This window comes from Scylla paramamosain, chromosome 29, assembly GCF_035594125.1.
Source record: "Scylla paramamosain isolate STU-SP2022 chromosome 29, ASM3559412v1, whole genome shotgun sequence".
NCBI lineage: Eukaryota > Metazoa > Arthropoda > Malacostraca > Decapoda > Portunidae > Scylla > Scylla paramamosain.
Window position 1 is genome coordinate 18684574 of NC_087179.1, and position 17087 is coordinate 18701660.

Below are 17087 nucleotides of genomic sequence, written 5' to 3' on the forward strand. Positions count from 1 at the left end.
TATTCTCTCTCTGAAGGTGCTCCAGCCCATCTCTCCTCTGACAGCTTCCACTGCTGTGCTGGGTGGAACACCTAACCCCCACCTACCTACTATATTCAGGGTCTTCTCTAATCTTGTCAGGTCTCCCTCCTGGTAGTAGGTGATTTCAGATCGACACAGTCAGTAAGGAACTGCCGTTCCCTTCCATAAACTTCTGCCAACCTCATACTTGTTGACTATCCTACTCCCTGCATTCATTATCATTTCTGTCGTTTTCCTGACTTTTCCTTCATTTATTTTTATCTGTTTTTCACCTCCTATTCTGCTCCTGCTCCAATCTTGCTCCTAATTCTGCTCCTGTTCCAATCTTGAGGCACCTCTTCTATCTCTGATATTTTCCTGAACAGCCCAGTTAGTGCCTGTCTTAATGTTTCCCCACCATACTTTATGAACTCACCTATGATGCCATCTGTCCCACTTGCTTTCCCTGTTTTGATGGCTCTCACCACTAAAGCTGTCTTGCTCCTCAATGTTAACATCTTCCATCACCCTAGATTTACTACTGTAAATGGACACCCTGTTTCCTCTTCTTCCTCCTCCTCCTCCTCCTGCCACATAATCCTGCACCAATACCCCTCCACTATGGGCACCACTTCCTCCTCGCTGCTTGCCTTCCTGCCATCCATCTTCAGCTTCACCCCCTGGAGTGTTACCGGCCTACCCAAATTCCTCCTTAATCGTCTCCATGCCTCCTTTTCTATTTCTGTCTGTGGCATGTTGTTCAGATTCCTTGCCTGCTCTCCCTCCCATTTCTCAATCTTACTTCTAATGATTGCCTGAGATGCTTTCTTTGCATCTATATACCTATTCCAAGCCTGTGTCCATTCTGCTTCATACCTTCCTCCAGGTCTCTGTCAGTCTAGCGAGGTTCCTTTGTTTCCTATTTTCTCTTTTTCCTGTCGCCTAATGCCTTAGCTACCTCCTCATCCCACCATCCTCTCAGTTTGGTTTTCTCAATCTTAATCTTCTTTACACCTACAGATTTCTTTGCCTGGCACCTTATGTTTTGTTTGATGTCACGTTCTCATTCACTTACTGTCTTTCCTACCTCCTCTCTCTTTCCCGGCATAATTTCTTCCATTTCTCTACAGTACTTCACCCAGTCTGCATTTTTTTAGGTTTCTCTTCTTTTTCCACACTTCCTTCCTAACTCCTGTACATTTCCTTGTCTTCCCAATGGTGATGCCTATTAACAAATGATCTAAAACATCTATTCCTTCATTTTTCCATACCTTACATCCCACAAAACTCACCCGACACGACCAAAACACGCTAAAAACATCTAAAACACACTCAAAACACCACATGATACTCAAGAATACCTATAAAACTCACCCACACACACTCAACACATCCAAAACACACTCAAAACACTCTGAACACCCCAAAAAAAAACCACAAAACTCAACCAAGGACACTCAAAACATCCATAGCACACCCAAAACACCCCAAAACTCATTCAAACACACCAAAAACACCCCACAACACCTCAGAATACACCCAAAACACACCAAAACGCACCCAATACATGCCACGCACATTCAAATACACCCAAATGACCCCACACACACCCAAACTTACCCAAAACACTTAAATCACCCCAAATAAACCCGTAACAAACTCACAACACCTCAATATATCCCCAAACACGCCCAAAACACTCCACAATATACTCAGAACACCCTACAAGACTAAAAACACGTAAAACACATCTAAAAGCATCCTAATCCACACTTAAAACACCCTAAATTCACCCAAAACACACATATAACTGGAAGCATACATACAAAACACACCTAAACAACTACAAAACACTCACAACACCCCACAACATATCTAAATACACCCAAAACACACTTAAAACACCTAAAATACACGAAATGTTACAGAGAAAGGCAGGGCAGGGAGAAAAACTAAGTTAAAGTCTTCTTGGTACTTACCTGTTATGCCTTGTCCTCTATTTCTCCTTATTTCTTTCTCCTCCTCCTCCATTTCTTTCATTTTTCTCCTTCTACTCCTACTACCTACACACCTGGGTTTGGAAACAGCTGGAAAACACTGGAAATTACGGTAAATATTGACGAGGAGACACTGGAACCGAGAGGGTCCTGGGTCGTTGATGACGTCACAGGCGAACTGCCGCCAGCCAGCCAGCTTACGTACGTAACGTATTTCATTTTAAAATTGACCCCTAGAAAAAATGAAGCTAGGCTCGAATGCCTTATATATTTTGACTTGATAATTACTTAAATTAATATTCACAATATCAAAACATCTCCAGCCTGAGTAGTTGTAAAGAAATATTAATATGAAATATGGAAAAAGTGTTGGAACTTTGACACCATTAAAAACACTGAAAAGTCTACCCATTTCACTTTATACCGGTAATAAAATACTTGAAAAAATCTGAAATATTTTTTAAAGCATTGCAAAGTTAGTTACAAGCTGAAATAGAGAAATAAATATAACCAAAATTGACCAAATAACCACTTTTAACGGGACTATAAGCCTATTCAAAGTCCACACACTAAACTCAACAGCAGGTCAAAACACTCTAAATATCATAAACGATTTTTTAAAGCAATAAAATCTTCATTAAAACCTCAAATAAAAAAGCCAAGAATCGCCCTGGGAAAAAATAACCGTAGAAACAGCCCCTTATCTACGCAAAAAAACAACAGAAAATCCAGCACCTTTACTTAACTGAAGCAAGAAAAACACTTCAAAAGCAACGAAATATTTTTAGAAACCATAAAAACTTACTATAGAAGCCAAATAAAGTCATTCAGAAAAATTGAAAAAATATTGGAACCAGCAGGCTGGAACAGGCAGGAGTCCATCATGGCGGCCCTCGGCGGCGACCTCAGTGGAGGAGCCGGCCGCCATGTTACCTTCATGACACCAAAACCCGGTAATGGCGAATATATCTGAGTAGCGGGCAAGAATGTTAGACTTGTACCTCTATCTTGTGACATGTTTGACGTAAAATAAATAAGATATGAAGCAAATAATGGCTGAAAAGAATGACACCCCGCCTTTACCTCAGCTGATGGTTTGTTTACATATTGACGAACCTTTAATTTTTGACTAAATTTCCAACTGTTTCCAGGCTCGGATGTAAACAAAACCTAAAAATAAATTAGTAACCCCAAAAAATACCTAAATAACGAATAACAAAACAAAATAAACAAACACAAGACACTACAGTTAGGAGGAGGGTGTTGTAGTGAAGGCAGTAAGGCTGACAGGTGAGGCTGGCACTGCTGGACTCACCTTACGTACTCTTACTCGTGCCTCTCTGGTGATGCTTGGCGGTGCTCGGTGCAGGGAAAAGTTACCAGGAATACGGAAACACTAGTTAATAGAACGTGTGGGACAAGACTGAACAGTGCTGACCAAAACATTGCCCGCTGTCCGCCCAACCTCTACAGCGCCATCTGTCACTGTTCCTCATCGCACACACACACAAACACACACACGTTGGTATGTTATCAAATAATAATTCAAATAATGTATATATATATATATATATATATATATATATATATATATATATATATATATATATATATATATATATATATATATATATATATATATATGTATCCTCACTCCCCTTTACCTACTCAACGCCAGCTACGTAATTATGAACGAAAACTTCAGTCACTGCTGCACCTTGTCACCGCAGGAAACACGAACCAGCACAGCTGTTGAGCCTATGCTCAAGTAAAATGCTCCTACTCTCTCTCTCTCTCTCTCTCTCTCTCTCTCTCTCTCCTCACGACTGTTTCTCAGAGCCATAATGAGGATTATCAGGGTTTTCACCGGTGTTTCTCCTGTTAATAATGCAGAAATGTTGTAGATCTGTCACTAGAACTGTAAATGACCCCTAAAACCCGTGTCACTTCAATTACAGCCTTTTAAAAACGTGTTTCTCCTGTTAATAATGTAGAAATTATGTTAATCTGTCATTAGAACAGTAAAAACACCCTTGAAGACCATTGCAGCTACTGAGAGAGAGAGAGAGAGAGAGAGAGAGAGAGAGAGAGAGAGACCAATGCATTTCTATACCTGTGCGCTGAACTGATGGATCATGCTGAGGACTAAGCCTGTATTAAATCATTGTATGCTGAATTTTATTGATTTTATTGGTTGACGATAGTTTAAATTTTTTAATGCAGCCTCATATGAATATATACATGTTAGTACGTATGAGTAAACTCGAGCTACGTAGTGATGGAGGTAGTATGTGTCTTTCTTTCCACTAAGCCTTCCATCTCTTGCGACCATTAATTGGTGGATTAACTTGCCGGCTGAAGGGCGGCGGTTGACTTATAAGGAGATCAAATAAAACAATTCACATCTCGTAGCTTTGTTCCAGTTGTATATGCTCATTGACACAGACAGTCTCTCGGTTATAAATATATATTATAGTGTTCAAGCGTTTGCCCTCAAGAACTGAGACGGTGAGGCCGAGCGCCACTCTTAAGAGTAGCCTAGCCGGATTCTGCTGAAGCCCTGTGATCATGAGGGTGTCCGTATGTATGTGTGAAAGTTGGCTGACCATGGAGTGATTGTTTTACGTTACCGTCTAATTGTAATTCTGTGTGTGTGTGTGTGTGTGTGTGTGTGTGTGTAATTAGCAATCAGTATGACTTGTAGTTATGTCTTTCAAGTTGGAATGTGCTTATTAGGTATCGCCTGGCAGAGGTGATGACATGGGAGGTAGGGTTTGAGGCACTGTGGCCCTACACGGCAACAATAACGAAAGGGACAGTCTCGTGGACACTACACAATGCGGGGCAGGAACGGCGTGGGGCGGAGCAAAAGCGGATCGAGGCGATGTAAACAAGACTCACGGAAGGGGACGTGGCCAGTGGCTTGCTATATTTACCCTATTATCTACCTTATCCGTAGCCCCACGTGACCTGGGAAAGCCGTGGGCCATGGGGAACGTCGAGACTACCCTGGGCCAGCTGGAGGTCGACAGGGACAAGAGCGAAGTGAGTATATTTGAGTTTTGATAAAAGAGGCTGAGAGGAAAGGTGGGGAAGATGGGGAAACAGGTCAGGGTGAAGTTACGACATGAGGGTTTTCCTGGGCGTTTCCTTGTGGTTCTCTATGATTTGTGTGTGTGTGTGTGTGTGATGGTAACCCTGGGTGTGTGATGTGAGGTGTCGTGGAGGACGGGGAGGGGATGGCGAGGGTGGCGGTGTAGTGTGTGGAACTAGGAGTGTTTTGACAGATGACATCATGGTATGTTTGTGTGTGTGTGTGTGTGTGTGTGTGTGTAGGCTACGGGTGAGGCGAGTGTAAGTGTTGGCTGTCGTGTGTGTGTGTGTGATGGAGCAAGATATGGTGTTGTTTAACAGATGATTTCATGCAAAACTAGTGCCAGATTTAGAATCAAGGGACTGGTGAATCATACCAATAGCATTCTCTTATTCTATCGTCGCCCCTTCCCAGCCTCATCAAACTTGGGAATCTGGTGGGAAAGGGGGTTTCCGGGTTTTTGGCTCTCTCTCTCTCTCTCTCTCTCTCTCTCTCTCTCTCTCTCTCTCTCTCTCTCTCTCTCTCTCTCTCTCTCTCTCTCTCTCTCTCTCTCTCTCTCTCTTGCCTTTTTATAGTCCTTGGCCAGAGCCTCTCCTCCCTGCACATAATTTTTTTTAACATTGATCTATAAATGCAGTTTATTTTATTGATTTCATATTATTGTAGCATGAGATAATACCAACTTACATATTTAAGAACAAAAAACTTTAGGGAGATTTTAGGTTAGGGACAGCGAGGATCTAACTGGCGTGGCATCTCTAGGTGTATGAGGACTGGATGATGGCGCCGGGGGAGCTGGACGGGATGCCAGTGACAGTATTTTCAGCCGCCCATCCCTCCTCCTCCCGCAAGCGTCCCTACATTGAGAGAGCGCTGCAGGTACTGGCTGCTACCTTGACAGTGTTTGTGTTTGATAGGGTATTACTGAAATTATGTTGGCATTTTCATCTAAAGGTTAGGTCAGGTTATAGGCTACTGCTTGTTTTGTCAGTAAATATTGAAATAAAAGTAGAGTATGTATCATGTTATGTAGCACAGTATTGAAATGACATTAGTGTTTTCATTCAAAGGTTAGATTAGTTCAGATGCTTGGGTTTTGTAAGATAATATTGAAATTACATTAATGTTTTTTATCTAGGAGCTGGGTACACTTTCGTTAGGTTTAAATTAGTTCAGTTAATTAATTTCAGTGCTGTTCCCTTCATTGTGTAGATCATGATTTGAAAAAAAATCATTTATTTAAAAAAATCAAGTTTATTTCTTCAGAAATAAATTTGTAGACAGGATTTCAAAATTAGTATGCTAAGGTTATTTCAATAATTCCTGTTTTGTATTTTTGTGTATGTGTAAGGTAATATTATGAGAAGGATTTGAGAAGTTAAAAAAATTTTCCTGATGTCACTATGGTATTTATTGGCTCAATCAGTTTAGCTTAAAAGACTTGAGTAGTGAAACCCTGTACATGATATGAATTTATATACTTACATCACCAAAAGTACTTAGTGAATAGGTCAGCACATTATTCTTTTAACTAACAGTAAGGTAGATTTTTAGCTAATAGGAGTAAACTATGAAAAAAAAAAAACTTTAGTGCATAATATGAAATACAACACAAAGGTAAGACAATCACATGGATTTCCAGGCCAGCCGAGTGTACCGTCACCCAGGACTGCTGCGGTACCTGGACGGGGGTGTGGTGGGGGGAGAAGTGGTGGTGGTGACGGAGAGAGCAACACCACTCCGTCACCACAGTCTGGAAAGCTTCTCTCCACTCCATATCTCAGCTGGCTTGCAGTCCATCATTGAGACGCTGGTCTTCCTTCATGACCGGGTGAGCTGCCGTGTTGTGGAGGTTGTGAGGTGCTGGGCTGCTCTCATGACTGTATTCTGAGACAGTTCTGGTGGCGCCTCTTCTTTCAAAAAGCTCTAGTTGAAGTTACATGCATTTGTAAGGATGTTGCAGTTCTAGAAGTAGATTAACAAGATCTCTGTGTCATTAACTGAACTCTTGAGAACCTGGCTAATCATCTCTGTGGCCTTTGAAAATAGTGCAAGTGAGAGATCAAGGCATTAGTAGTAATTAATTAATTAGCAGTAATTAATTAGTGTAAGGAATGTAAGGAAATATTAGTCTCAGTTATTTAAGATGTAATGCAATCAGTAAAGAAAGCTAACTATTGTGTGTAACTTTGATATACATGCTTGCCTTTTTTGTGATGTCCAGAAGAGGTGAGAGTTGGAGAATGTGTCATAATAATAAGGGAAGCTACAGGAAGCCATCAGGCCTACACATAGCAATACCTACCTCACCTATCATCTATAAATGTGCTTGAGATGAATATGTATGGTAAATGCATCACTGTGACTTAAGAGGAGAGAATAACATGTGCTCCATACAACATAACACATGTCTTATCTTTCACATTTCCAATGCTCCATACAGGCTGGGGTGAGTCACAATAATGTGAGTGCATCCAGTATCTTCATCACGCCCGATGGAGCCTGGAAGTTGTGGGGTCTCGAGTACTCCTGCAGGTATGAGGAAGGGAACCTGTCTCTGCTGGCGTCTTGCTTTGGGGTTTGGGAAGGATAAAGGATGGTGTGTTATCTGAAACATGATACAAATATGTGTCCATGTGTGTGTGTGTGTGTGTGTGTGTGATTATTTATATCATGGTCAGTATTAAGGTAACATGCCTCCCACTTTCACTGTCTGTCATTTTTCATAGTATTAAGTCGTCTGATGTTAGAATCCACCAGGAGATTGTCGTGGATGAGTAACTTGAATTCCTGTGGATTAATCTTCCTTTGGGCAGCTTTGGGAAATTGACTAAGAACTAGCATATAAAAGTTTGTGTTTACTGATGAGTTTACTTGTTTATGGATGGATGAGTAACTTCATTGTGAATTTATGTTTGAGTAACTTTCCTTTGAATTCATCTTTCTTTACTTTTCTTTAGGAAGTCGACTCAGAACCAGCATATGAAACCCTGTGTTTACATATGAGTTTACCTGTTTATTGGTAGGTGAACAACTTAGACCCTTGTAAATTCATATGTATTTCCCGGCAGCTTTGGGAAGTTGACTCGGGACCATGTGGAGCACATCAACAGTTACTGCCAGGAGCGAGTGGTGCCTCCTGATGACAAGACGCGCATCTCCCCATCCTACCAGCACGCCCGGGACTCCTACGCCTTTGGGCACCTGGTGGAGGATGTGCTCACTCCAGAAGTCTTGGCAGGTGTGTGTGTGTGTGTGTGTTGAAATCTGATAAAGTGAGTTGGTTTTAAGTTTTGTATTACATCTATTTGAGTTTCCTTTCAAATATAGCAGATACTATTGTTTTTGTCATCATAAGGTAAATAATCTTCATATACTCAAATAGTTTATTGTGCTTCAGGTACTTTTGATATACAGGAGGTACCAATTATAATTTTTGAAGTACCATTTATAATTTTTTCATCTTTAGGTAAGTAATCTATGCTTAATTGAGTAATTTATGGTGTACCTTGCTTGACATCACTTGTAGTCACTGATAATAAGGTGATAGTGTAGGTAATGGAGACACTAATAATAAGGTAGATGGCTATAGTGTTGCTAATGGAGTTACTAATAATGTTATGAATGGAGACTACACATCCCTTGCTCCCTTGACAACAGAGGTGGGTGGGGCAGCAGACTTTCTGGCTTTGGTGAAGAGGAGCTGCCTCGCCCCAGCCTGGAGCCAGCGGCCGCGCCTCACAGAGCTGGCAGAGCACCCGATGTTCAGCCACGACTTCCTCAAACTGCACGACACCCTCACCAACATCCTGCTCCTCACTGACTGCAAAAGAGAGGAGTTCCTGATGTGGGTGTTCCTCTGTGTGTGTGTGTGTGTGTGTGTGTGTGTGTGTGTAGAGAAGTTTCTGATGTGGGTGTTCCTCTGTGTGTGTGTGTGTGTGTGTGTGTGTGTGTGTGTGTGTTGTTTATGTTGTTAAGTTATTGGAGTTATTATGAACGTTATAGATATTCCCATTTTTGTATTGGTATTTTATGGATGTTTTTCTTTGCCTGAACATGAATGATGTGTGTATGAGTATGCAGTGCTTTGTCTGAGCCACCCTGTGTATGATTACCAGCCTGATATATAGATAGATGCATAGATACGTATAGACAGTTATGAACATTACAATTATGTCCATTTTAGTATTATGACATGAATATATCAATTTCTGACATTCAGTTAAGAAATCTTCCATACAAGAACACAGTGCAGGCAGAGGAATTCCACATAATGAACCTTCCTTCTGCATCTCCCCTTCAGGAGTGTGGCGGAGAGTTTGGAGCAGTACCCTGAGGAGCTGGTGTCCAGTACCCTGGCTGGTGCCCTCCTGAGTCGCCCAGTGCTGCTCCACCCAGCTGCTGCCACGCACCTCATGCCCAGGGTCCTCACGCCCCGCACTGGTGAGTCTTGGTCCATCTCACTCAATGGCATGAAGAACATGAAAAAGGACTAGCCTCAAAAAAATTAACAGTGTATCAAGTCAAAATAATGCACTTGTAAATTTATGTGATAAAATGTTTCAAATGTCTCAGTGTGATTTGAGAGGAAAGTAAAGTATGGTGTACACAACATAACACTTGCTGATGCCTTGTCTTTTATTATATTTCATGGTTTCTTTGTTCTTAACTGTTTATTTTATGAGTTCTTTCACCTCATGCCAAGGATCTTTAGACCCTGCACTGGTAAACCTTGATTGGCTTCACACTGTCACTAATCTGAGAGGAGAGAGAGATTTAACTTGCCTATTTGTCTTATCTTTCATGTAATGATTACTCTTATGCTCTTCTATCAGTCCACATGATGACGAATACAAGATGAATATGTACTTCAAACGTTGATTTGCTTCACATCCGGTTACTAATCTGAGAGGAGAGAGAGCAAACTTCATTATTTGCCTTATCTCTCATGTGCTGATTACTCTCATGCCCTTGTATCATTCCACACAATGACAAAAACAAGATGAATACCGTATATATATTACAAACATTTAACTGCGATCGAAGAAGAAAGAGAACAAACTGCTATTTAACATAACACATCCTCATACCTTACATGCTTCCTCTATTCTCACTCTCTGCCAGCCTCCAAGATGACAAATACAACAAACAAACCATGTATTTTATCTCAGGACCCAGAAGAGAGAAGCCTGACAGTGGTGGGAATGACGATGGTGGTGGCGGTGGTGGCGGCGGTGGCGGCAGTGGTGGTGAGGGACTGTTTGGGGAGGAGGTGTTCCAGCGTGACATCGTTCCCCAGGTGGTGCGTCTGTTTGGGGTGCATGATGCCACTGTAAGGGGCATCCTGCTCACTCACCTGCCCTGCTATGTGACTCTCGTACCTCAGGATGTGTTGGCTGAGGAAGTGGTGAGTGTGGGAGAGGGACAGAGGGTGAGAGAGGAGAGTGTGTGTGTGTGTGTGTGTGTGTGTGTGTGTGTGTGTGTGTGTGTGTGTGTTTCATTTCACCAGCCCTGCTATGTGGCCCTTGGGATGTTTTGGCTAAGTAGGTGGTGAGTGTGGTGGGGGGGAGAAAGAGAGAGAGAGAGAGTTCTATTTTTCTTTTCAGTTGAATTGTAATTTCCGTTTTGAGTTGATTGGTGGGGTCAAAGAACAAAATAATTCTGTTTGTAACTTTAGAGAGTTCTACTGCATTTCACTTTCACTTTAATCATAACTTTCACTTTGAACTCATTGATCTGTACAAAAAAAAAAATAAATTACTTCTTTTATACTGTCAGAGACTCAAATTAAAAGCTTGCAAGACCTCAATTCACCTTCACTCAACCAATCCTTAACACACACTCACTTCTTATCAATTTGACACTATGACCACAATGTTGCAGCACCTCTTTTAAATCACCCAATCCACTCCTTATTAACTCCAGTAATCATGTTTCTACTCACCTCTCCTGTCCACAGCTACCAGAACTCCTGCTGGGGATCCGAGACTCAAGTGATGCCCTGGTTTCAGCCACCCTGCACGCCCTGGCCCACCTGGTGCCAATCCTTGGGGCCAGCGTGGTGGTGGGAGAGAACCGGCACAATCTGTTCACTACTGCTAAGCCAAAGGTGCGGCCAAAACTGCAATCTGTTAGTTTTTTTGACAGGTTCCTGAGTTTCTGTGTCTGTGTGTCTTTCCATTACCAGTTTGTATTAGTGTTATCTCTGTGGGTTTATGGATGTATGTGGCCAGCTGTGGTGTGCCTAAGCTCCTGGGGTGTAGTAGGGTGGTCCACAAGACTGTCCCTTTAATAAGGTGTGTGTGTGTATGTGTGTGGTGCTTTGTTTGAGCCACCTCGTATAGGATTTCAGGCATGGCTTTTTCTTGCTGATGTTTGTCCTTCCAGGCAGCTGCTGTCCTTCCTCTCACCAAGTCTGTGTTGTCTAAGGAGCCTCTGACGAACGGCATCAAGGTTAGCAAGGCCCACGTCACTCCCTCCGCCTCTCCCAGATCTTCAGGTGGGAACTCTTGTCTCTTCTGCTCTTTTCTGTATTGTATAGGTCTCATTTATGCACCAGCAGTGATTGGGTTCACTGAGGAGTCATTAAATGCGGTGTAGGGGCTGGATAGTGTATTAACCTCATTTAATAAGGAGGGATATTATTGATAGCAGTTGTAATGGACCTTGTTTGGGTTCCTTAGCTGTAGTAGATCATGTTACAGCAGTGTATTGGTAGCCTTACTCCTCATCCTGGGTTTGGGGTGACAAACAGTGACTTTCTTCATTCAGAACCAACACCACCACCACCACCACCTCGCTCCATATCCCTGGTGGATGCTGAAGTCACATCAGACACTGCCTCGCTGGACAACCTCTCCCTGGACAGCCTTGCCCTTGCCCACATCCCAGAGAGGAGCTCACCAGATGGTGGAGAAGACAGCACAGAACCGGCTGCCCCTTCCCTTGGACCTCCAGGTGTGGGTGAGGTGGAGGCCTGGTCATCAGACTGGGAGGACATGCAGGAAGGAAGTGGCGAGGTGTTCAGTGTGGAGCCCATCACACCTCCTAAGGGAATGCTGGGTGGTTGGAGTGTCGATCTAGGAGGTGGAGAGGATGCCTTCTCACATAAACCACAGCCTGATAGTGTGGACATTCCTGACAGCGGCCCGTCTCTGCTGCCACCACTCAGCCAGACGCACAAGTCAAACGGCCGGCAGAGCTCAGGGATGAAGCTCGTGCGTTCCAAGGTTGACACACCACCACCGCCACACAGAACACCAAGTCTTGGGGAGGAATTTGATGTGATGGCCATTAAGGTCAACAAGAAACGTGATGCTGAACTGGATCTCTTTGCTGACTTGGCGCCAAGTTTCACCACCAAGAAGTTTGACCTGGAGACGCTGCTTGTGGAGGCCAACCAGCGGGCTAAGGGCGTCACACACACCCGCACCCCTTCAGTCTCCGAGATGCTGGCAGGACTGGACACCAACATGGGGGAAGATGCGTGGGGGGATGAGGGGAGCTGGGACATACCCTCTCCTCCATCCAATAACTCCCCTTTGAAGTCAAAGCAGTGGGATTCTGAGCCTTGGCCGGACCTCACAACCCCAGACCAGCCTTCAGAGTCCAATGGTGTGACGGAAAGTGTGGTGGTGGGAGGTGTGGTGGGTGGTGTGTCCTTGAGTGCACCTCAGCGGCCGGTGAAGGACAGCTGGGATGATGGCTGGGGGGACGACTTCTGATGGTAGTGGGGAGGACCTTAGCAGTGCCAGACAGTTACCTTAACATTCCTGCACACCTGAGTTGGGTGACACTGATAATGCTGCTGTGATGTGGCTGCTGTGTGGTGTTCCTTGTGTGTTTGTATTTGATTTTTATGTGGAAAGCGACACAGCACTGCTTATATTGACTAGTCAGATCCCACTCATGCTGTGAATTGTTGTGAGTTACATAGTGTGTTTTTTGGAAGACTTTGTGTATGAGGAAGCTTGAAAAGACAGTTGCCGGTCACTACAGCTGGTTTCTGCACAAGTGCGTGAAAGGTTGATGGCATTTTGAGTGTGATAGCATCGTCATTGTCGATTATTTATGATTACCTTTTTAAATTTGTCGGGTGGTGGAGTCCTTGGAAGGTTCTGGTTCTTGTATACCCAGGCATTGGTGATGGCTTGTCTTGGCTGAGGGTGTGTGTGTACAGCAGAGTGGCTGCAGATGTGAAGCTTGTCTTGGCGGTTTCTTCCTTCTTCGAGATTTTGTGAAAGGTTTTGATCCACACTTGTTGTCTTTCAGTAGTAATCTCCTGAGAAAAATTGTGTGCATCTTATTTTTTCACTTGTTTTCCTTGTTCATTCACGTGTGTTTTCAGGAAAAGGTTCTGATCCTCACTTTTATTTTTTTATAGCAATTTCCTGAGAAAGAATTGCTTGGTTTTCATTTTTATCACTTTTCTTGTTCATTCACTTATGATTTTACTTCAATTTAATTCATTCAGTCACTCATTTTCCTTCTTCACTCTTCACATGACTCTATAGCATCTTGTACTTTGATTAAACTCCTTGATTTTTTGTGGCTTGGAATTTTAAGGGTCTTAATTTCTATAGAAACCTTTATTGGTATTATAGTTATTTACCTTATAATTTCTATAGGGACATTAGTGTTATATTTACCTGAGCATGAGTCCTCGTGATAGTTTGTGTGGTGAGAGGAGTGAGGGATACAGTGTTTGGTGATGCAACACTGTAAGCATCACCAAGTTTGTGTGGGTTGAATGAGGGATGCAATGTGTGGTGATGTAACAAAGATCTCCCACACAGTCTTGTACAACACCTTGAGGATTGTATCACTGTTCTGGATGAAGCCATTGTGTGCCACCAGTGTATTCCTTGTGTTGTCATCCCAAAGGCCTCGCTCTTTCAGGTCTTGTAAGAGGTGGTGGTTGACAATTAAGACCTCCCCAGAGAGGACACGCCTGCTGTAGATGTGGAGGTGTATGTCTCGATGGACTTGTTATTGCCAAGGATATGGGTGGTGGAGGCAGTGGGCATGAGCACCAGCAGGAGGGAGTTGTGCACACTATTCTTAGCAACCTTCTTCAGGATGCCCCAGTTGTGCAGGTCTGTTGGTGTCACATTCCATATGTTGTACTGGAAGATCTCTGTTCACAGGACAGCCTCCCATAGGTCTCATAAGGTCCCTCTTCCTAGGCCAGTTCACAGCTTGCTTCCATTGCTCTACAGTAGATTGTCTCAAAAATGTGCTTGTTCAGGAGCTGAGCCTTGGGGGAATCAAATGGATACCTCATGAGGATGAAGGCATTGGCCAGGCCCAGCACCCTGATGCTGCTGGGTCTCTGCCTCATGTTGGAGCGTCTTGCCTCCTGCATGGTGTAGTAGTTCATGTCGATGATCTTGTTCAGGTTCCTCATCACCACCTTTGTCACTTCCTTCAGCTACTGGAGGTTGTATGTCTTGTCAGAGTTGGTATACATGTTCATGGTGATGGGGGCCAAGTTAATCACTGCAATCTCATCAGGAGTACTTCACAATCTCTGTGCAAAGCTTGGAGCACTTGATGGTTCCCAGGTTCTGTTGGTTGCTCTTATGGTTGCAGGAATCCTTGTATAACATGTAAGGAGTGCCCATCTCTACCTGTGACTCAGGTATGGTGTACCACAGAGCCTGGGCCTTCACCTTCCTCTTGGCCCGGCCTCCCTTCTCATAGTTGATGTACAGCTCCTCAAACTTCTCACCTGCTTGCTTACACCTGGTGATGAGCAAACACTTTTGGTCTCCCCTTGCCAGGAATGAGAACACAGTGTTTGGTGACGCATCACTGCAGGACTCACCATCACTACCTTTGCTTGCACCTGATGATGAGCGTTCAGTTTGGTGAAGCTCCTCGCCTCACCAGCAACTAAATGAAGTGCACAAATTTCGACTATACTGGTATTTTTATTTTGGTGACTATTGCATTTATCGTTTTGTACCATTTTATATTGTCAGATGTTTATTGTACATACACCTTATACTCTGTTCTGTTGCTGTGTACAGATTGTTGTTTGTTTGCTGTGATGTCTGTGTTTATTTATGTTACAGATGTGGTGGATGTTGATGTTTATATGATTGTTTTGTGCAGACCTGGTGTTTTAAGAGTACAATACTCCCATTTCCTAGTGGTCATGCAGAGTTTTTGTTAGAATTTTGTGAGAGTCCTGAAAATATCCTTGAAAACCCAGATAACTTCCACTGGAGCCTGACTGAGGTGATGGGGCAGTAGTGAAAGGCTGTGTGACCTTTCTTATGTGATCTTTCCTTTCCAAACAGGTTATATTTTTTGTTTTCTTAGGATGTAATTATGTTTTCTAGCATGAGATACAATGTTAATAATGATTTTTTTCAGGTTTTGCATCCAGATCCCTTAACTAGTCAGGGGTAGGATAAAGGACTTGGGTTTTTGGCATTTGGAAACCATTACCCTGAGTGAATGCCCTTCTTAACCTCTGTAATGGTGATGCAGAGGTGAAGGATGAATGCGTGATGTTTTTACCGTTCATTGACAAAACGGTGGATGCCCTCCTAACCTTGTAATGATGAAGTGATGATTGAACATGTGAGTTTTAATGATGTCAAGGTGAAAATTGAACTTGTAGTGATTTAGTGTTCATTGACAAAAACATGATCTCCGTGATGCAGTGTCCTCTCTCAGGTGTCTGGGGAAGGCATCAGGGGGGCAACTAGCATAAAGAAGAATAATTTTTACTTGTACATAGGTATCATCTTGTGTTTGCACGTTGTACGACTCATCAGATAGATCTCGCAATACCGCTCTCTTGTGAAATGCCGAACTCGTCATACATACACACATACACATACATACAGTGATGGATGGAAGTTGAGTAATGCCTTACACTCTTTCAATATGTTTAGCCTTTTCTCTCATACTTATGTTCTGCTTCCAGTCTGTCAGTTCAGTGGGTCAGATGCCTTGAGAATATAAACTAAGGGGAACTGCAGGAAGTCATCAGGCCTACACGTGGCAGTCCCTGTATAAAGCAAGCTTACCTATCCCCACCGATCATCCTTATCCAAAATTTTGTCTGATCTTTTGAAGCTCCCTGATGATGCTCTGCTAATGTATTGGGTCTTGAGTGCATTCCATCCATCCTCCTCTCTATTGTGAGAACCAGTTTCTTCTGATATCTCTTAAAATTTCACTATTTAGCTTGAACCCAATATTTCCTGTCCTATCTTGATTACTGACTCTGAGGTTTTGCATTTGTTGCCTTCATTATTTGTTACTATTGAGGGAAAACATTAAACTCTGAAATTGAGTGGAAAATGTTACATGACTTCTAACCACGCCTGCGCACATTGACGCTACACCTGTACACACCTACACCACAACTCTTACACACCCTCACATGCATAGAAACGAGTGCATTGTTTTATAGATTACTTTCAACAGTGGCGTTTTAAATAGGACATTGATTATAAAAGAAAAAAAAAAGTAAGTCTCCTTCTTTCCTTCTTTCTTTTCTCCCAGTATATATCGTCATATTAGTCCTGTAATATAAACATTTGTGTGTCGTCTCACCTCCGTGTGACTGTATACACCATTAAAGGAGCATAATTGAGTGTGTGTTTGTTGATTGCAGGAATACCCAGTCTGGGGTGGCATGGACATGACCTAATCAACCCTAAGCTGTGTACTCATTTCCAAACATTGGCTATTTATTTCTGGGCAATAATGTGTTTTTTTTTTTTTCATTTTTTTTTTCTTTCTCTCCATTCAGTTGTGATCTACGCAAATTAGGGATTTGGAATGAGTGAATGAATCTTAATCCTATCTAACAAAACGTAACCTCCATATGAAAAAAAAATGTTATTTCGATATTATTCTAAGTGTATGTGGCTATAGTAGTAGTAGTAATAGGGATTAGCAATAAAATTAACTTGAACTAGAACCTTCGGTAAGCAGAAAAAAAAATATATACACGTTTTATTCAATATATACAC

At 42.7% G+C, this 17087-nt stretch overlaps 1 protein-coding gene and 1 pseudogene across 2 annotated transcripts; one reads left to right on the forward strand and one right to left on the reverse strand.

Annotated features, from left to right (window-relative positions):
• The first annotated feature begins 2865 nt into the window (after positions 1–2865).
• LOC135115540 (protein-associating with the carboxyl-terminal domain of ezrin-like) lies at positions 2866–16705 on the forward strand. Of its 2 annotated transcripts, none has more exons than XM_064032406.1 (12): positions 2866–2950; positions 4957–5042; positions 5854–5970; positions 6734–6922; positions 7535–7626; positions 8163–8332; positions 8752–8938; positions 9395–9534; positions 10263–10498; positions 11051–11200; positions 11479–11590; positions 11863–16705. In XM_064032406.1, the coding sequence occupies exons 1-12, from the start codon at positions 2881–2883 to the stop codon at positions 12813–12815; spliced, it is 2502 nt and encodes an 833-aa protein (XP_063888476.1). In that variant the 5' UTR covers positions 2866–2880; the 3' UTR covers positions 12816–16705. The 2 variants fall into 2 exon arrangements, with proteins under 2 accessions (XP_063888476.1, XP_063888477.1); XM_064032407.1 differs by lacking the exon at positions 2866–2950 and adding an exon at positions 3387–3522.
• LOC135115663 (ribonucleoside-diphosphate reductase large subunit-like) lies at positions 13819–16150 on the reverse strand (annotated as a pseudogene).
• Positions 16706–17087: the final 382 nt, after the last annotated feature.

Excerpts from the sequence above, each read along its gene's own strand:
- LOC135115540 (XM_064032406.1), top strand. The coding sequence starts at position 2,881 with ATGGCGGCCCTCGGCGGCGACCTCAGTGGAGGAGCCGGCCGCCATGTT. Across the intron at positions 2,951-4,956 it reads CTTCATGACACCAAAACCCG|CCCCACGTGACCTGGGAAAG; the intron begins GTAATGGCGAAT and ends CCTTATCCGTAG. Across the intron at positions 9,535-10,262 it reads GGTCCTCACGCCCCGCACTG|GACCCAGAAGAGAGAAGCCT; the intron begins GTGAGTCTTGGT and ends ATTTTATCTCAG.